The 20,938-nt window shown below is 43.7% G+C and overlaps 1 protein-coding gene across 1 annotated transcript in view; it reads left to right on the plus strand.

Annotated features, from left to right (window-relative positions):
• The window catches only part of CDH13 (cadherin 13), a 1,108,439-nt gene extending 1,089,832 nt beyond the window's left edge, over window positions 1–18,607 (plus strand). The window contains exons 11-13 of the mRNA XM_023226862.2: window positions 2,111–2,344; window positions 5,716–5,934; window positions 18,370–18,607. Of these exons, the coding sequence (XP_023082630.1) occupies window positions 2,111–2,344; window positions 5,716–5,934; window positions 18,370–18,377 (461 nt within the window). The 3' untranslated portion in view covers window positions 18,378–18,607. The remainder of the gene's footprint in view (window positions 1–2,110; window positions 2,345–5,715; window positions 5,935–18,369) is intronic.
• Window positions 18,608–20,938: the final 2,331 nt, after the last annotated feature.

The following is a 20,938-nucleotide window of genomic DNA, read 5'->3' on the forward strand; positions in this document are numbered from 1 at the left end:
GGAAATCTGGCTAAGTGAAAATAAGGATTAGAAAAATGAAACGAAGCCATAGGTTAGGTTAGTACTGTATAGTATTACTTTATTAAACTGATAAGAACAGATCTGCACTTGACCTTAGCCAAAACGCCAAGAAACGATTGTACTACTGAATAAAATTATGGTGCTGTAGTTTTAGAGGTGCTTCAAATTCTTTTGGGAATAAGGCAAATCTGTATACTTAAAATGTGTGACCTATGAATTTGGCTCTAACCTTTCTTGCAGAAAATTAGAAATTACTAACAAATGGTTTGTCCCAAGAGCAAACCTCTAATGCACAAATGATTGAAAATGAATTCAGAGAAAACTTAAGTAAAGGCAATCTGAGTTTTATTAACATTAAACACCCTTTCTTTAAGGGAAAGGCATTACTAGGGCCAGGTGCAATGGCTCATACCTATAATCCCAATACTTTGGAGGCCAAGGCAGGTGGATCTCCTGAGGTCAGGCATTTGAGACCAGCCTGGCCAATATGGTGAAACCCCATCTCTACTAAAAATACAAAAATTAGCTGGGCATGGTGGCGCACACGTGTTACCCCAGCTACTTGGGTGGCTGAGGCATTAGAATCGCTGGAACCCAGGAGGCAGAGGTTGCAGTGAGCCGAAACCGCACCACTGCACTCCAGCCTGGGCGACAGAGCAAGACTCTGTCTCAAAAAAAAAAAAAAAAAAGAAAGAAAAGAAAGACATTATTAGATTGGTGATTATGAGGGTCATTATCTTAAAATAGTATTTCCTAAAATGAAAAACATTTCAGGAAGTAGCTGAAATATTAGGAAAAAAACAAGGCTTTAAAAATAAGGCCCAAAGATTGAATGATGATTGCTTCTATGCCCCTGTAGCCAGCTGGTGATCTCATTTCTCATCACTAACCCACCTTCCTAAATCTGTCCTGTCCAGCAGGGTCAGCCATCCCAGCCCCCAGTGGCACCATCGGCCATCTGAGACTCTTTTTCAGCCCCAGAAGAAAATCTCTCAGATTAAATCTTTCCCTCTTTAGTCAACTCCCTAGTTAGAGGAGAGCTACAGCAGGGACACCGTGGCCGTCTCTCATGGAGACTCCATCCTCCCCCTGCCACCAACATGTGTGAATACCTGGCTACTTATGTAAAAGATTTAATTTGATAAGTGAGGAAAAGTCATATTTATCTCCATTCTTTGAGTAGATTTCAGTATGTGAGAATGACTTTTTAGTGTGTCAGAAGCTCTGTATTCTAATGGTAAAGTATTAAGCCTAAAGAACTTCAATCAAAAGTCTTAAGGCCAGGCGCGGTGGCTCATGCCTGTAATCCCAGCACTTTGGGAGGCTGAGGCAGGCAGATCACGAGGTCAGGAGTTTGAGACCAGCCTGGCCAACATAGCAAAACCCCATCTCTACTAAAAATACAAAAAATTAGCCAGGCGTGATGGTGGGCACCTGTAGTCCCACCTACTCAGGAGGCTGAGGCAGGGGAATCGCCTGAACCCAGGAGGCAGAGGTTGCAGTGAGTCGAGATTGCGCCATTGTACTCCAGCCTGGGTGACAGGGTGAGACTCCGTCTCAAAAAAAAAAAAAGTCTTATATATGATAAATGGGTTTGTAAACCACTAAACTTTACACCAAAAAAAATCTGTTATTGTTAGTCTTGTTTGCAACTATTAATAATAACTGAGAAATGGGCTGGGCATGGTGACTCACGCCTGTGATCACAACATTTTGGGTGTCTGAGGTAGGAGGATTGCTTGAGGCCAGGAGTTTGAAATCGGCCTGGGCAACATAGTGAGACTCCCTCTCTACAAAAAATACAAAAATTATCCTCTGAGATGCAAACGCTAAGCCGGGTGTGGTGGCATGCGCCTGTGGTCCCAGCTACTTGTGATACTGAGGTGGTAGAATTGCTTGAGCCCAAGAGGTTGTGGCTGCAGTGAGCCTTGATCACACCACTGCATTCCTGTCTGGGTGATAGAGTGAGACCCTGTCTCAAAAAATAAGATAACTGCAAAATGTACTAAGTTTACAATGTAAAAAGTACTATGGTAAATTGCTCTCACATATACCAGTTGCATACCAACATCTTCCCTTTTTCCCACAGGCAACCCTCCTGCTACAGGCACTGGGACTTTGCTGATAACCCTGGAGGACGTGAACGACAATGCCCCCTTCATTTACCCCACAGTAGCTGAAGTCTGTGATGATGCCAAAAACCTCAGTGTAGTCATTTTGGGAGCATCAGATAAGGATCTTCACCCGAATACAGATCCTTTCAAATTTGAAATCCACAAACAAGCTGTTCCTGATAAAGTCTGGAAGATCTCCAAGATCAACAGTAAGTCTAGCTAAAGCATTTCTCCCTATTCTTCCAGCTTTCAGTTTAGTTTCTCTTCCCAAAATGCTCTTTCTCTACTATTCTCTCATGTATTCTCATTTGGTTCATTTTAAGTTATTGGCTTATTATAAATACTGACAATTTTCCCACCAGCAAACAAATGCAATTTATAAAAATATTGAATATCTGTTTCAAACAGACATTTTCTCTTCTGCTTCCTCTCTGATGGTTTCTGTACTGTACCCCTGTGTTGTATATCCTAACCTGTCTGCTACATACACTACATACTATAACTCCAATATTCTCTCTTTAAAATTTTAATATATTTAGGGGGCACAACTGCAGGTTTCTTATATACATACGTTGATTGCATAGTGGTGAAATCTAGACTTTAAGTGTCCCCATCACCCAACAGTGAACTTTCTCTTAACTAATCTGTAGTTTCTGCCATCCCAGAGTTCCCAGCAACGAGACTGTGATTTTTTGTTCTTCCTCTTTCTCTTTTAATTAAACTCCACAGATTCTTTCTTTGCAACTAGCTTACGAAGAATATTGGCCAACCTGCCCAGTCTCAGCAGTCTCTGCTTCTCCCCAGCTATCTCTTGGCTCAGCTGTCTCTCCAATCTCAGAGACAGAGAACTGTGTTAACATTAACTTTCACCAGCACATTGGAGAGACTTTTCGTGGTATACTTGCCGTCTTAAAAGGCTAAAGGAAAGAGAAGCACTAGGATAAGAATCTTTATAGTCTTCAACCTCCAACCTTCCATAGTATGCTGCAGACCTCCTCAAACTTGACTTGGTCTAATGATGACCTTGGCTTTTCTTTCAAATCCTTGGCCATTATTGACTTTGATGTCTTCTTCCATGCCTCTTCTTTTTTTTTTTTTTTTTTTTTTTTTTTTTTTTTTTTTTTTTTTTTTTTGAGGCGGAGTCTCGCTCTGTCGCCCGGACTGGAGTGCAGTGACCGGATCTCAGCTCACTGCAAGCTCCGCCTCCCGGGTTTACGCCATTCTCCTGCCTCAGCCTCCCGAGTAGCTGGGACTACAGGCGCCCGCCACCTCGCCCGGCTAGTTTTTGTATTTTTAGTAGAGACGGGGTTTCACCTTGTTAGCCAGGATGGTCTCGATCTCCTGACCTCGTGATCCGCCCGTCTCGGCCTCCCAAAGTGCTGGGATTACAGGCTTGAGCCACCGCGCCCGGCCGCCATGCCTCTTCTTTCTCCTTTATGAAACTTGCAAGCAATGTCTCCTTCCACCAGTCCTTCCACACAGGCAGGTGGAATTCAAAACTTAACCCAGCTTCTATCACTTGCCTTATTAAGACTGAAACACCAATGTATTAATATGGAGTATCCCTATATCCACAATGTCACCTGCCTTCTTCCCCAAATGTAAACTGACTACTAAGTTCACCTTGTCTTCCAATAAAGTAAAAGAAAGAAACAAACAAACAAAAAGGCATTCGATACTATGTCTTCAATAATATACTTATCCTGCTGTTGACCCAGTCAGGGTTCCCACTTCTTATATAGGTGGTAGAAGTTTTGAGGGAGACAGAGAATTACCCATTTCATTGGGTTTTGCCTAATGTACAATTGTGCATAACATTTTCTATTTAAAAATCTCATATCTATTGTTATAGCCCTATCTCTTATCTTATTTTATTAGTGCCTTTTGCTTGTTATTGATTCTATTTGCCTGTTTGTCTATTTTATTGCTTTTTGAAGAATGAATTCTGTTACACTGATTATTTTTAATTAAAACAGCCCTTCTCTTGTTTGAGGGGTTAGTGTTTTATTTGCTAGTTTTTATGGCTGTGGCCAATTTGAATAAATATCTCCAAATCTTTCCAATTGGAACTTTCTCATTGAAGAGTTTCTTTTGGTGGGGGGTGGTGGAGGGGGTGAACAGCAGGATAAATAGCTAATGCATGCTGGGCTTAATACCTAGGTGATGGGTTGACAGGTGCAGCAAACCACCATGGCACACGTTTACCTACGTAACAAACCCACACATCCTGCACATGTACCCCGGAACTTAAATTTAAAAATAAGAGAGAGAGAGAGAGTTTCTCCTATGCTCAAGGAAGATGGGAAAATGCTGTTTGATTTAATCTGCCATCTCACTAGGTGACCATCACATTAGTCATTGCTGCTGCTGTCACCTTCTAGTAATGATCATGCTTCATCTATTTTTATTTTCCTGTCATTACACCCTTATTTTTTTCTCCTGGTTTTACCTAATGGAAAAAATGCCTTCTAAATGATTTTGTTGTCTCACACTTTTTTTTTTCTGAATATTTAGCCCTGTTTATTCCCAGAAAGGGACGCTTAAAAATATGTATGCCCCTAATCATGTCAGTGACTTTATCCCAAGATTAAAGAATAGGCCAGCTGGTACAGCCACTGCCAAGTGTCTCCCAAGGGCTTGGGTGATCGTGGCTATCACCAACGCATATGACATTAGGAAAGTGGAGGGGAAGCTTAAAGATCCAGTGTCTATGTTGCAGGTTCACACCCAAATCTAGAGCTGTGGACTGAGGGTTGATTAAAAACCAAAAACAAGGCTGAACACAGTGGCTTATGCCTATAATCCCAGCATTTTGGGAGGCTGAGGCAGGCAGATCACCTGAGGTCAGGAGTTTGAGATCAGCCTGGCCAATATGGTGAAACCCCATCACTACTAAAAATACAAAACTTAGCGGGGCGTGGTAGCGTGTGCCTATAATCCCAGCTACTCAGGAGGCTGAGGCAGGAGAATCATTTGAACTCAGGAAGCGGAGGTTGCAATGAGCCGAGATCACACCACTGCGCTGCAGGCTGGGCAACAGAGTGAGACCCTGTCTCAAAAAAAAAAAAAAAAAAAAAAAAACTGAAGACAAAAAACGTAGGCTGTAGAACCCATCTCCATGATAACACATCAGGGTCCTGCCCACATTGAGAGCAGGTGGATTTTCACCTCAGTTTTCTAGATGTGGAACGCAGTCTTTGTCAAGATGGCTTTTTTGTGTAATAAATTTGCAGGGAGGAGTTCCTGGTAATCAATCATATTCATGAAAGGAGCTCTCCTTGAAATTGATTACGATGGCGCTAAGGCACCGAACTCTGGTGATGGAAGCACTCGGTCTCTGTGCTGTTCATTACAGGAGCCACCAGCCACGTGTGGCTTCTGAGCGCTTGGAATGTGGCAGGTGCCACTGAGGATCTGAACTGGTATTTTCACTTGATGTTAATGAATTTAAATTTAAGCATTCCCATGATTATAAATGAAAATGCAGTGCCTATTTGGTGTGATTTTAGTCACCAAAACCTCACTCTTCTATTGGAAAAAGTCTCATCCACTCTCACCAGGACCCTCCTTGCCTTTACAGATACACACGCCCTGGTAAGCCTTCTTCAGAATCTGAACAAAGCAAACTACAACCTGCCCATCATGGTGACAGATTCAGGGAAACCACCCATGACGAACATCACAGATCTCAGGGTACAAGTGTGCTCCTGCAGGAATTCCAAAGTGGACTGCAACGCGGCAGGGGCCCTGCACTTCAGCCTGCCCTCACTCCTGCTCCTCAGCCTCTTCAGCTTAGCTTGTAAGTTGGCGTAACTCCAGTGCGTGCACAAGTAGGAAATTGTAACTTCGTGGGGTTCATGAAGCCGGCATTTTTCCATATACCTTTCCAAGAAAATGTATCCCAGAAGAATCATTCATCTTTAGTGTATGTCTGTATGATAGAACATGTTATATGTAGAAGTGCTCCCACTAATGTTTAAAGGCATCTTAACAATCCCTTCCAGCCAGTCTGAGGAACTGTGCAAAGATGTTCATTGGTAGCCTGCCAACCAGGCGGTAAGCAAAACTTCCTGCAGCTGCCACTCAACTTGAGCTAATGAAAATGCACCCAGATTAGTTAACTGGTCTATCAGAGGCCTGTTTCTCTCTACATTATGCGGAATAATCTTTTGCAAGGTTTAAAACAGATATTATGAGACTTTCTGACAATAGTCATGAGAATTTATGGATGGAGGTTGGGCTGCAGGGAAAATGATCAATGCATAATTCACACTGTTTTTTCACTGGCTAGTAATAATGACTATAATATAATGAAACGTTTTAAACAAATGAATTATTATGCCAAGTAATATAGATGTGAGGATAAAATGAATAAATACATGTGTCAGATATTCCTTATTTATGAAATACTAGTCCAATTTTAACTTTAGCAGTTATTCATATATAACTGTTACCATCTGAAAGCCGTTTGGGCCTTGCTATTTACCTTTTGAGAAGGTATTGGTGTAATTGCAAATTAGGAAGTTGGGAAATTGGCAGAAAAAGAAAACAGAAGGTGTTATATCCTAGTGACAGTGGTGAGCTGCCAGGAAATCATATAGTCCAACATTGGACATTCATGTGTGTAAAGCTCTGTGCAAGACCAGAGTCCTGTGAGTAGAAGGAAAAAGAAGGACTGGGCACGGTGGCTCACACTTATAATCCCACCACTTTCGGAGGTCGAGGTAGGTGGATCATTTGAGGTCAGGAGTTCAAGACCAGCCTGATCAACATGGTGAAACCTTGTGTCTACTAAAAATACAAAAATTAGCCAGGCATGGTGCCATGTGCCTGTAGTCCCAGCTACTCGGGAGGCTGAGGCATCAGAATTGCTTGAACTCAGGAGGCGGAGGTTGCAGTGAGCCGAGGTCGTGCCATTGCACTCCAACCTGGGTGACAGAGCGAGACTCTGTCAAAAAGAAAGAAAAAGAGAGAGAGAGGGAGAGAGAGAGAGAGAGAAAGGAAGGAAGGAAGGAAGGAAGGAAGGAAGGAAGGAAGGAAGGAAGGAAGGAAGGAAGGAAGGAAGGAAGAAGCCATTATAGCATCTCACTAGCCCTTCAGACTGGGCATTTCTGAAAGCAAACATATCATCTTCCCCTACTGACCTGCCCCTCTGCCTGACTTGCCTCTGATGACTGTACCACCACCATCATCATCACCATCATCTCATGTCTCCTTCCCAATCTTCCCACTGCAAAGCCCAACAGAGTCTAAGGGTCCAACCCTTTCCATCCATACCTGCCTCCACCCTCCTGTTTCAGGTGCTAATGTTCACTTAACCTTGATTATCTCACTGTCTTTCTAACTTTCTCTTCTGCAAAGAGAGAGAGAAAATAGAAATCAGGAGGCTGCCCCTGGGAGGCTTCTCCTGAGTCTTTTCTGTAAAGTAGAGACAATTTCAGATGAAGGGATAGAGATGGGACTGGGGGCTGAGAAGAAATTAGGAAACCTTGTCAAAGGGCAAATAATTCGACTGTACAGCAATTGGGCCGAACGTTGAGCAGGGGTGGTCCAGAGGAGGTTCGATACTGTCTTAGTCCGTTCGGGCTACTATAACAAAATACTATAAACTGGGTGGCTTATAACTAACAGAAATGTATTGCTGATCGTTCTGGAGACTGAGAAGTCCAAAAACAAGATGCTGGCAGATTCATTGTCTAGTGAAAGCCCACATTTTGGTTCACATATGGCGCCTTCTCCCTGCATTTTCACACGACGAGGAGAGGCAAGGCAGCTCTCTGGGACCTCTTTTATAAAGACATTCATCCCATCCCATCCATGAGGACTCTGACTTCCCGACCTACTAATTTCCCAAAGGCCCCCCCTCCTAATACCATCACCTTGGGAATCAGGTTTCAGCATATGACTTTTGGAGGGGCACAAACTTCAGCAGATACTAGAAACCATCCAGTTTATAGTATTTTGTTATAGCAGCCAGAACGGACTAAGACAGTATCCAATCTCCTCTGGACCACCCCTGCTCAACGTTCAGCCCAATTGCTGTACAGTCGAATTATTTGCCCTTTGACAAGGTTTCCTAATTTCTTCTCAGCCCCCAGTCCCATCTCTATCCCTTCATCTGAAATTGTCTCTACTTTACAGAAAAAACTGAGGAGAAGCCTCCGAGGGGCAGCCTCCTGATTTCTATTTTCTCTCTCTCTTTGCAAAAGAGAAAGTTAGAAAGACAGTGAGATAATCGAGGTTAAGTGAACATTAGCACCATACCATACATAGCAGATACCATGAATTTATAGCAGCACGTTATGCTTGTTTGCCCCCTTGCTTTGCTGACAGATATCCTAGACCTAGATTTCTAGAGTGTAGGAATGTTCCCTTTGTGAGAATGTACTCTCTGGGGCCTGGTTTGCTGAGTCATCGCCAGCAACCTGCAAGTCACTCTTGAATAGCATCAGCTGGGGAGATGGTGGTGGATCTCAAGTCTGGCTGCACATTAGAAGCACCTGGGGAACTTTTAAATATAGCTACCCATACCCGGGCCCTACCCTATGACTGGAAGGGCAGCTTAGACATTTGTCCATTTTAAAGCCTCTCCAGATGGTCCACAGATACTGGGAAATCAGGACCATCCTGGTGAGTGACTCCAAGGTTTAGGTACAGGCTCCTGGACATTCTAACAGTGTCCTCCAATCTTGTCCACACCCTAAACATGTGCTGGTTCCTTCAGTTCACAACTCAATAGGAAACAGGTGGAGGAGGGTAAATTTAAGAATAGACATGTGAAGATGTTTGCTACTGACGGTGCTAGGTTTCCGGGCACCATCCCTCCTCCAGGGAGGAAGCTACAGTGAGATGACAGAACACATCCAATATGAGACTTTCTATAGCACCAACTTTCCAAAAAGTGTTTCAGAAGCTTACAGAATTAAAACGTGAACAAGACAGCAAGTTAAACTTGACAAGGAAGAGAAACCAACTAGGAAGAGTTGGGGGTGGAGCTGACTGACACTAAATTTGGCCTGAGCTTCTTGTTGGCTTGCCGTACACACTTGCCACTGTGTGATAAGAGCAGCGTGTTAATTGCACTGGTAGTTCCTAAATGCTGTTGCACATCAGAACCACTTAGGAAACATTTTTAAAATGCAAATTTCTGAGCTCAGTGCCCTAGAAACTTTCATTTGTGGTCTGGATTACGACTTGAGGCTGGGGAGTAGGGAGTTGGGAAATGGAAGTGAACCGACGCATGGACAGACAGATGGCTAAATGAAAGGAAACATGTATTTCTCCCTCTTTTCTTTTGTTCTTTTTTTCCTTCATCTTTCTTTTCTGTTTCTTTGTTTGTTTGTTTATTTGAGACAGCGTCTCACCCTGTCGCCCAGGCTGAAGAACAGTGGCACGATCTCAGCTTATTGCAACCTCCACCTCCTGGGTTCAAGTGTTTGTCCTGCCTCAGCCTCCCAGGTAGCTAGAATTACAGGCAAGCGTCACGGCGCCCGGCTAATTTTTATATTTTTAATAGAGACGAGGTTTCACCATGTTGGCCAGGCTGGTCTCCAATCCCTGACCTCAGGTGATCTGCCTGCCTCAGCCTCCCAAAGTGCTAGGATTACAGGTGTGAGCCACCACACCTGGCCCCTTACTTTCTTTTTCTTCAAAAAATAAAATATTACAGGTAAAGGTAAAATTGCCTATGTTTCTCTGCCCAATTTTATTTTCTGTTCTCTCTCCTCAGAAACAATAGTTACCATGAATTAGCTATTCATGTGCATATCCAGATGTTTTTATACTTTTGCTACACACAAACTCACACATGCACACACTCACATTCACACATAACACATACAGTTCTATTTTGTGCAGTTTGTAAAACCTCCTGTAATTCATATTATATTGGGCATACCATTCTGCTGCTTACTTTTCTTCCTCCCTGCGTTACATTCACAAGGTCCATCCATGTTGCTCTAATTCAGCGCTCAGCAAACTTTTTCTGTAAAGGGCCAGATGGCTTTGTGGGCCATATTAGTCTCTGTCACATATTCATCTTTATTGTTTTGTTTGTTTGTTTGTTTCTGTCTTTTGTACCACCCTTTAAAAATGTGAAAACGCTTCTTTGCCTGGGACCTATCCAAACACGGACTTGAGGTTAGAGTCAGCCCATAGCCTTCCTTGGCTGAACCCCACTCTGCTCCATTTATTCTGACTGCTGGAGGATCCTGTCATTTGAATACGGTGCAGTGGATTCCCTTATCAGCAGACACATTAGAATCATTTACTATGACCAACGCTACTATAGTAAGAGATCTCCATTTTCCACCAGCTCCTGGAGTGACTGCTAGACAGACCACAAGCCCAACACTGCCCAAGGTCCAGCACTTAGAAGCCACTGCTCTACAAGCAATGCTTGCAGCCAGGTGCGGTGGCTCACCCCTATAATCCCAGCACTTTGGGAGGCCAAGGCAGGCGGATCACTTGAGGTCAGGAGTTCAAGACCAGCCTGGCCAACATGGCAAAACCCCATCTCCACTAAAGATACAAAAATTAGCCAGGCATGGTGGCAGGCACCGATAATCCCAGCTATTGGGGAGGCTGAGGCAGGAGAATCGCTTGACCCTGCGAGGTGGAGGTTGCAGTGAGCCGAGATCATACCACTGCCCTCCAGCCTAAGCAACAGAGCAAAACACAACACTTGCAGAGGTCCAGGAGCAATTGGAACTCAAGTATAACAGAGTTTGGATAAATTGGAGAGCAGTACTTCCTATGTGATTGCAAAGAGATAAAAATCCTATGTGTGTGCAGTGGGAATGCATATGCACATGTACATGTATGTTGTGTGTGCACACACGTGTGTGTACACAGAAGACAATTGAGGGGGTCACATCACACATCGCCTTCTGTAAATCCAATTTCGGGACATCAAAGCCTGACTCAGCGACATCTCTTTGAAGAATGAAGGCGCTGCAGGACGCTGCTCGCAGGCCAGCCACTCTGGACTGGAAATGAGTGTTTTTAAATGGAGACCAGAGCCGCTGTGCCCCTGCTTGTTAAAATACAGATTTCCAGGCCCATCCAACCTATGGCGTCAACATCCCAGCTGACAGGGGCCTCTAGCACAAAGCCCAGTGTTTGGTTATTTTTATACAATATTTTTATAATAATACACATTCTGCTACCACCACTACACACAGTAAGTATTAGTAAACCTTGAATTTTTTTTAGATTAAAAGAAAAAGACTTGGCAGTATTTTTTTCTCATCAACAAGGGATTTTCTTGTGGCTGTCACTTTGAGACTCCTGATCAACAGATGTCAATCATGAGCAGGTTCCCAAGGATGTCCCACTTCTCATCTCTCAACTGAGCTCCTGGATCAATTAATCTAAGGCAGAATTGCCCGATAACCCCTAAAGAATTGCTTCACAGTATCATTGATAAAAGACAGACACAGGTACACTAGGTGTGAGATGCCACATGTGCTTATCTAAGGGGAGCCATCCCATCTAGCATCACGTGATTACATCCCGCTCTAAGTAGGGGCACCTGTATGTAAAGTCAAAATTATTCCCAAAATGAAACTCTGGATCTCCCCATGTAGCTGGAAAGGTACTCAGTTGACACTCCAATGGTTTGCTCCACAAAAACAGGTAGTTTCAGCCCCCAAAAAGCAATTAAAAATAGGTGTTACCAGTTACCTTCAAAAACACACCTTGTCTGGTCATGTATAAAAGGCATAAAATTTTCTAATATTGTTTGTTTAAATGTTAGGCATGCTTGCCAAATGTCATGATTTATGTTTTATTATATACCTAGTCCAAGACATTCTTCCTAACCAAAAAGGGATGGACATAATAAGACATGGGAGAGTCTGGGTCAGAGGTAGCAGGAACAGGTAACCACGAGTGCCCGACCTCTCAAATGCACAAGAGCGGACATCAAAGTGGCCGACCCCATGTGTGTTACCATTTATATGACATTGACAACAGGCTGCACAGAAATGAAATGAGCCTAAACCCTCAAGAAAGGGTTGCAGAAGGGGGAGGGTGATTTCAAAAAACACTGAAATTAGCAGCTTTCTTTTTTTTTGAGATGGAGTCTCGCTCTGTCACCCAGGTTGGAGTGCAGTGGTGTGATCTCAGCTCACTGCAACCACTGCCTCCCAGGTTCACCTCCCAGGTGATTCTCCTGCCTCAGCTTCCTATGTATCTGGGCTTACAGGCACCTGCCACAACGTCTGGCTAATTTTTTTGTACTTTTAGTAGAGACAGAGTTTCACCATGTTGGCCAGGCTGGTCTGAAACTCCTGACCTCAAGTGATCCACCCACCTCAGCCTCCCAAAGTGCTGAGATTACAGGCATGAGCCATCACGCCTGGCCTGAAATTAGCTTTTAAAGTACACAGCTTCCTAACTCAGCCATAGTCCTTAAAGTAATTTGGGGAGCGAGGAAGTCAGCTGGTAGAATCTCTTTGACATTTCTTTAAAGCAGGGTCAGCCAAGTCTAAGACACAGACCACATCTGGTCCACTGCCCATTTTTGTAAATAAAGTTTTATTGAAACACAGCCGTGCCTACCATTTCCATATCGCCTGTGGCTGTTCTCTGCTGCAATGGTAGAGCAAAGTAGCTGCCACAGAGACCACCTGGCCCAGGAAGCTGAAAATATTAACTCTCTGGCCCTTCCCACTTTAAAGCATCGTTCATAAAACTGCATGTGATGTAGGAGAAGATAATCACGTCACACTCATGGCAAGAAAAAATACTCAGATCCAAGTAGACTAGCAACAAGCAAACATGCTGATGTTTGGGAGCTTTTTTCTGATTTTCTTCAGTGCTCTGGTGATTATCCCATTTTCTAGATGAGAAAACTGATGCTCAGACAGGTCCCCAGGCGAGTAATCAGTGAGGCCAACATTCACCATTGACTGCCCCCCTTACCGAAAAGGATAATAATAGTATTTCAATTTAGTATGATCTGATCCTGTAGGTGGCTTTACTGCAACTGAGAATTGAACTGAAGGATCGGCATTTCCTTCTTTGACATCTGAAAATAAAAGAAATAAAACTAATGATATTGAAAGTAATAAAGAATGAAAATGAAATGATTTTTACCATCAGTTGTTGTATAAAGTGCGTGTCAGTGGCATGAAGCAGATGTGTTAATTCTTCTCCTAGCCCCGTCCCAGTGAAGGAAGCCGGCATTGCCATTCAGCTGTTTCTGTGGTTTTTGTAGCATGGCTTTGCATGGTATGGCAAGTCTCAAAAAAAAGAACTTGTCCGGAAACCATTTCTGACCATTGCTTTAGACCTAATTAACCAGTATTAGCAAGAATGTAAAAGGACAGGCCGGGCGCAGTGGCTCAAGCCTGTAATCCCAGTACTTTGGGAGGCTGAGACGGGCGGATCACGAGGTCAGCAGATCGAGACCATCCTGGCTAACACAGTGAAACCCTGTCTCTACTAAAAAATACAAAAAACTAGCCGGGCGAGATGGCGGCGCCTGTAGTCCCAGCTACTTGGGAGGCTGAGGCAGGAGAATGGCTTAAACCCGGGAGGCGGAGCTTGCAGTGAGCTGAGATCCGGCCACTGCACTCCAGCCTGGGTGGCAGAGCGAGACTCCGCCTAAAAAAAAAAAAAAAAAAAACAATGTAAAGGACAGATCAGGTGAACTATCTTAAATACCAAAATTAAATGTCTCTATATGAGGGGTAGGAAGTAGACAAACTCAGACACAATAAAGAAGCTTAAAGAGGTGAGTGGGCCAGACACAGTGGCTCATGCCTATAATCCCAGCACTCTGGGAGACTGAAGCGGGAGGATGGGTTGAGGCCAGAAGTTTGAGACCAGCCTGGGCATAGTGAGACCCCCATCTCTGGAAAAAAAAAGAAAGAAAAAAGAAAGCCCTGCCCCATATCAGCTAAAAATTAACAGTAAATAAAATGTGGACCAGGCATGGTGACTCACAGCTGTAATCCCAACAGTTTAGGAAGCCTAGTAGAGCTGATCACCTGAGGTCAGGAGTTCGAGACCAGCCTGGCCAACATGGTGAAACCCATCTCTACTAAAACTATAAAATTAGCTGGGCATGGTGGCACACATCTGTAATCCCAGCTACTCGGGAGGCTGAGGCAGGAGAATCGAGTGAGCTTGGGAGGCAGAGGTTGCAGTGAGCTGAGATCATGCCACTGTACTTCAGCCTGTAGGACAGAGTAAGACTCCATCTCAAAAAGATAAAACTAAAATGTGCATGACTGGCTGGGCGGAGTGGCTCACACCTGTAATCCCAGCACTTTGGGAGGCCGAGGTGGGTGGATCACAAGGTCAGGAGTTCAAGATCAGCCTGACCAACATGATGAAACCCCGTCTCCACTGAAAATATAAAAATTAGCTGGGCGTTGTGGCACACGCCTGTAATCCCAGCTACTCAGGAGGCTGAGGCAGGAGAATCGCTTGAAGCCAGGAGTCAGAGGTTGCAGGGAGCCAAGATTGCGCCACTGCGCTCCAGCCGGGGAGACAGAACAAGACTCTGTCTCAAAAAAAAAAAAAAAAAAAAAGCCAAGATGAGCAAAAGATAGCCAGTAAATTCTTCTTAAATTTTATTTTTCAATGTATTCTTTGCATGCAACAAAATGCATCCATTGCAAGTGTACAGTTTGATGCATTGTGGTAAGTGTACAGAATTTTATACCACACCCTAGTCAAAATACAGTTTCCTTTGCTATTGATCCCTTTCCCCAATCCAGGCTCTCATTGATCTGTTTTCTCTAATAATGGTTTTGTCTTTTTTAGAATTTCCTAGAATGTATCAGTATTTTGTTCCTTTCTATTGTGAAACGTATGATGGGCAGACACAGGGCCTGAAAAGGCATTAAACCCAGGCAGAGTGGGCTGTCCTTGGCCTTCAGACAGCCGCAGTCATGTTTGCAGAGGAGCTGTGGTCCCTTTAAGTGACATGACATTATGGACAATGGCAGTTGACCCTTGGGAGTTTTTCATGCACCTTGCACATACAAGCTAAGGGCTTTACCTAAATTACATAAATTTCCTCAAGTAACCATCTCAGTAGCCCTGGGAGGAATCACTTATGTTATCATCTAAATTGACTTAAAACAGGAATTTGAGACTCTAATTTGAAAACAAGAGATTGTTTCCAGCTGCATCCATGTCCCTGGAAACGAGGGGGGAGGGGGGAGGGATTGCATTGGGGAGTTATACCTGATATAAATGATGAATTGATGGGTGCTGACGAGTTGATGGGTGCAGCACACCAACATGGCACATGTATACATATGTAACAAACCCTCACGTTATGCACATGTACCCTAGAACTTAAAGTATAATAAAAATAAAAATAAAATAAAAAAAAAAAGAAAACAAGAGATTGGAGCCTATTTAGTAGATTTTATGCAGCCAAAGCTGTTTTTTTGTTTGTTTTTTTGTTTTCTATTTTTAACTAATTTGCCTCCCAGGAGACACTTGAAATGTCTAGAGACGTTTTGATTATTATGCCTGGCAGGACGCCACTAGTGGTGTCTAGTGGGTGGAGGTTAAGGGTGCTGCTAAGCATCCTCCCATACACAAGACAGCACCCTCCACAAAGAATTATCCAACCCCAAATGTCAGTAGCGCTGAGGCTGAGAAACCCCACTCTGCTCTCTAACCAAAATTAGGCACAGAAAATAGAGGCATTCTACCACCTGACAACATAAATGGCTTTTGCCCATTTAAAAAAATAAAGAGGAGTAAGTATCCAACCTAAAACAACATTTTAAAGAACATTCTTCCTAATAGGCTTTTGCAAAAATAGTTCATATTTTACAACTGTCTTGCAGCGTGGGTATAAATGAGACCTAATCATTGTAAAAACGAAAAGAGTGCCTCAAAACGTCTGAGGTTCTGAGCAGAGGGCAGCCTTTTGGATGGAGGCGGGACTAGGGTATCAGTAGGAGCGAGAACAATGGTCAGATAAATGAGTACACAGCACTTGTAGACTGATTAAGTCCTTTTTTTTTTTTTTTCTTTTGATGGAGCAAGACTATAACAGGAGCCTGAGAGTGAGGAAGGGCTTTGGCAACTATTACTGTAGACACAATAGTTTACTCAGTTTCATGAACTCTTAGTCCTGGGCTGGAATTCACACCTCTGCTGGAATTGCACAGACAAAGCGTGCTTGCAAGGAGTAAGGTGGCAAAAATAGAAAAATGCAGGCAAAAACATGCCTCATTTTGAAACTGGATCTGGGCATGCTAAAGCCAGAGCCTCTCCCAGCTGACATTGCTGAGTTGAGCAGAGTGACAGACTCCACGCTGAAGCCAGCCCCCAAGCTGGCCATAAGGAGGAGCCACGAGCAGGCACTGGGAAGACAGGCTCTTGAATGCACACTATGCTGATGTGTCTTTCTGTGAAGTTTTCTACATGAATGACATGTTCTCAAAGTCTGCAACACAGTCTGCCACGAGATGCCTTTTTTCCTCTGGGAACACAATGCTACTTTCGTGGTTGGCTGAGTAATGGCCCCCAAATATGTATTCCTCATCCTAATCCCTGGAACCTGTGAACATGTTACCTTATATGGCAAAGGAGACTTCGGGTGGATGCCTATAATCCCAGGTACTCAGGAGGCTGAGGCACGAGAATTGCTCAAACCTGGGAGGCGGAGGTTGCAGTGAGCAGAGATGGTGCCAGTGCACTCCGGCGTGATCAACAAAGTGAAACTCTGTCTCAAAAAAAAAGAGACTTCTCAGATGTGACTAGGTGAAGGATTTTGAGATGTGGAGATTATCCTGGATTAGCCAGGTGAGCCTGATATAATCACAGAGACCTTATAAGAGGGACAAAGAAAGAGTCAGTTAGAAACAGACCATGCGATGACGAAAACAGAGGGAGGCCAGAGGTGAAATGAGAAGATGCTGCAGTGCTGCCTCTGAAGGTGAAGAAAGGGGCCATGAGCCAAGGGCTGCAGGCAGCCCTTAGAGGCCAGGAAAGGCAAGGGAACAGATGCTTTCCTAGAGCCTCCAGAAGGAGCACAGCCCGGCCAACACTGATTTTAGCCCCATTAGACTCATCTCAGTCTTCTGACCGCCAGAACTGTAAGAGAATAGATTTGTGTTGTTTGAAGTTTATGGCCATTTGTTACAGCAGTAACAGGAAATTAATATACCATGTTTGGGCCAGGTGCAGTGGCTCACAGGTGAGCCTGTAACCCCAGCACTTTGGGAGGCCAAGATGGGAGGATCGCTTGAGGCCAGGAATTCAAGACCAGCCTGGGCAACATGGCGAAACCCCATCTCTACAAAAAATACAAAAATTAGCCAGGCATGGCGGTGCATGCCTGTAGTCCCAGCTATTCTGGAGACTAAGGTGGGAGGATTGCTTGAGCTCAGGAGGCAGGGGTTGTAGTGAGCCAAGATTGTACCACTGAACTCCAGCCTGGGCAACAGAATGAGACCCTGTCCCAAAATAAAATAAAAACATACCATGTTTGAAGAACCACCAATAGGTGTCTTGCTTTGTGACTTGTGATCCTTAAGTATATATATATGTATATAGTCACAGGAAGTCAATACATATATGGGATAATCACCAATCTCTAAAATACATAGTCAGCATGCTCATAAAATAGCCAAGCTCTGGCTGGGCACAGTGGCTCACACCTGTAATCCTAGCACTTTGGGAGGCCGAGGCAGGTGGATCACGAGGTCAGGAGATCAAGACCATCCTGGCTAACCCAGTGAAACCCTGTCTCTACTAAAAATACAAAAATGTAGCCAGGCGTGGTGGCAGGCACCTATAGTCCCAGCTATTAGGGAGGCTGAGGCAGGAGAATGGCGTGAACCCAGGAGGCCGAGCTTGCAGTGAGCCGAGACTGCACCACTGCACTACACTCCAGCCTGGGCAACACAGCGAGACTCCATCTCAACAACAACAAAAAAAGAATAGCAGTCTCTGTGCTAACGGACAAAGACATACGGCTCATTGGTAATAGTGGTAATAGCAGCTCTCGGTCTGAGCGATGTCTGGCATCTGAAGTCATCATTAGCATTTTCAGAGAAGTCCAGCTTTTTACGGTATAACTATTCATTCTGTCTTCCAATGTGATCCGTAAGGAAAAAACAATCTCCCGAAGTCGTGTGATGTTTAAAAATGTGTTTATTATAGCTTGCCTGTCATTTATCTGGTTTTTAGCTAAAATGTTTTGAATTGACTGGTGATATTCCCGACTTAACTCTGAACCCTCTCTATTCAGGTCTGTGAGAACTCCTGACGTCTGAAGCTTGACTCCCAAGTTTCCATAGCAACAGGAAAAAGAAAAAAAAAATCTATCCAAATCTGAAGATTGCGGTTTACAGCTATCGAACTTCACAACTAGGCCTCAATTGTTCCAGGTTTTTGTTTTCTTTGCAATTTCACTTAGTCTGTACTTCATCATTTTGACAGCATCTTCCTCCCTCCTTTAATTAATGGAATCCTCTGAATTTTCCCTGAATGTTTAAAGATCATGACATATGACTTGATCTTCTGGGAGCAGGAACAATGACTACTTTTTCCGGTGTGTTAACATGTCGCTAGCCAGGGTTCCAGGCACCCAGCTTTGTCTGTGGGTTAGTATTGGTATATGTATGAGTATCTGTATGTGTATATACACGGTATTTATAGAGAGAGACTATCCCGGAGAAGCCTCGTTTTGATGCCATTCTTCCTTGCAAGGTTAAGCAAGGTGGGTGAAAACTAAGACAGCTGAACCCTCCAGAGCCTCCCGCTTCAAGGTCAGCATGCGGACAGACCACAGGGCTGTCACTTTTGCTCTGAAGCTGCTTCTCCACTGTCCCGTTCAGTCTGAATGCTGCCACGACCAGCCAGGCAGGTCCACAGAGAGGGAGAGCAGAGAAAGAAGTCCTTTCTCTTTACTGAGTTCGAGGACTGCAACCGATTTTCACTGCCATCTGATGCCGTGATCCTGAGCCAAGGTGGTGAGGAGCAGGGCGGGCAATTTCACCGCCACACGCCAAGAAAAGGGCTGACATTTTCTTTCATGGGCACTAACCTGCATTTGTCTGTGTTCCGAATCCACAGTCGCACTGATTCTTATGGGGACACAGATCATGGTAGAGAATCTCTCCCTCCTCAGTAAATGTATAACTGCAGCTGTCATCATGGAGGTCATACCTGCATACAAAGAGGTCTACAGGTACCATCTTGTATACACATATATACCCACATGTACAGACATACATTTATGCACATTCACTCCATTTGTTTCATATATACAGGCATAAAATAGAGTAAATACAGGTAGTTTTAAAAGTACCCTTTTGTGTGAATTGACTACCGTTGTTTGCAAACCTGAAAATAAAAGACGTTCATTATGTATGAAAAGTAACTGATTTGTATTCTGTGAGCATGTAAAAGCAGAAAGTTAGTGCTTGTTCTAAGATTCCCTTCTTGTTGATAAACCGTAACTGAATCATCAAAGCTCACACCAAATTTTTCTATCAAAACTAGTGACAGCTTGTGGCTTTTGATTAGAGCTCGCCACGAACTAGGGTAAGGTAAGTGTCTTAGCATATTTTAATGCAGTTGCTTTACTAAAGGTTTTAACCGCACACGCACACACACACGCTTTCTTATGCAATCTATGTTTGCACTTGTGCTTTCAGTTAGCCTTCTGTAGGAAGTAGAAGTCATATGTTGTCTTTGTTATAGTGAAATTATACAGATAGAGTTCCATATATTGTATTTGTTTCCATAGTAAATCCTTTTGGAACATATAGAATGCAGAGATTTTTTTTTCCATTAAAATAAATGGGTATTGGTGGTTAAAACTGCTGAACAGTAACTTTTCTCTGATTTCTATCTTGTGTCTAATGTCACTGATGCTGGCTGGCTCTTGTCTTAGCACAAGTTCACATTTTTGACTGACCATTTGGGGTCTGTTGTACATCTCTGGTAGGTGAGTGGGTCTATAAAGACAGAAGTACTAGTTCTCAGCGTGGGCAATGGACTCACGTTGTCCACCTCATGATATGATCTGAGGGTATCATAATCAGCTATAAAGGTAATTGCATACTTAGAGATGAGACGGACCATTCTTAATTTGATGACCACATTAAGCATAGTCACAGCCATCTGTCAACAGTCCGAAGACCTGGGGATTTTTCTCTGGAACAAATCCTGTTGCTGGATCAGGAGATACCATACCTTGAACTTGATAGGGTCATTCTCCACGAGCACATGCCCCCAACTCAGGGACAGGGGAATCTAAGTCTGTGCATTCACACTTTACAACATTTCCTCTACTGGCTTATAGGGCACCATCATGTGCCTCCCGGCGCACCTTGCTGCCCTCTTCCTGCAAGCCAGGGGGAGAACGTTCACCCTTGAACAAACCAAGAGTATCCTCAGCCAGTCAGGCAGCTGGTAGCCAGACACGTATGCTAACTGGCGATCAGGAAGTCGCCCTCCAGCGTAAACTTCAGCCACCTGCAGGGAGAAACACAGCAGCTGAGTGACCATTCACTGAAGGAAATAGATACAAGACGACTCCTTTTCTCTCAAGCCAGTAAGCTCTCCTGCACTTTGCAAACTGAACCAGAAGCTTAACTTAGCTGAAAATTTAGAAAGGAGTAAAGTGCACACTTCATTAATAAATAGAATATGCCTCAACTTTCCCTTACTTAAACATATTCTCTGTCCCCACAGTTCTAATCAGGACAGGGATACTTCTGTCATGTTGTTCTTTCTAGTACTTTCCAGAAAAAAAAGAAAAAATAAACTAATTCTTTTTTTTTTTTCTTTTTTTTTTTTTTTTTTTTTTT

The sequence above is a fragment of the Piliocolobus tephrosceles genome, chromosome 17 (assembly GCF_002776525.5).
Source record: "Piliocolobus tephrosceles isolate RC106 chromosome 17, ASM277652v3, whole genome shotgun sequence".
Lineage (NCBI taxonomy): Eukaryota > Metazoa > Chordata > Mammalia > Primates > Cercopithecidae > Piliocolobus > Piliocolobus tephrosceles.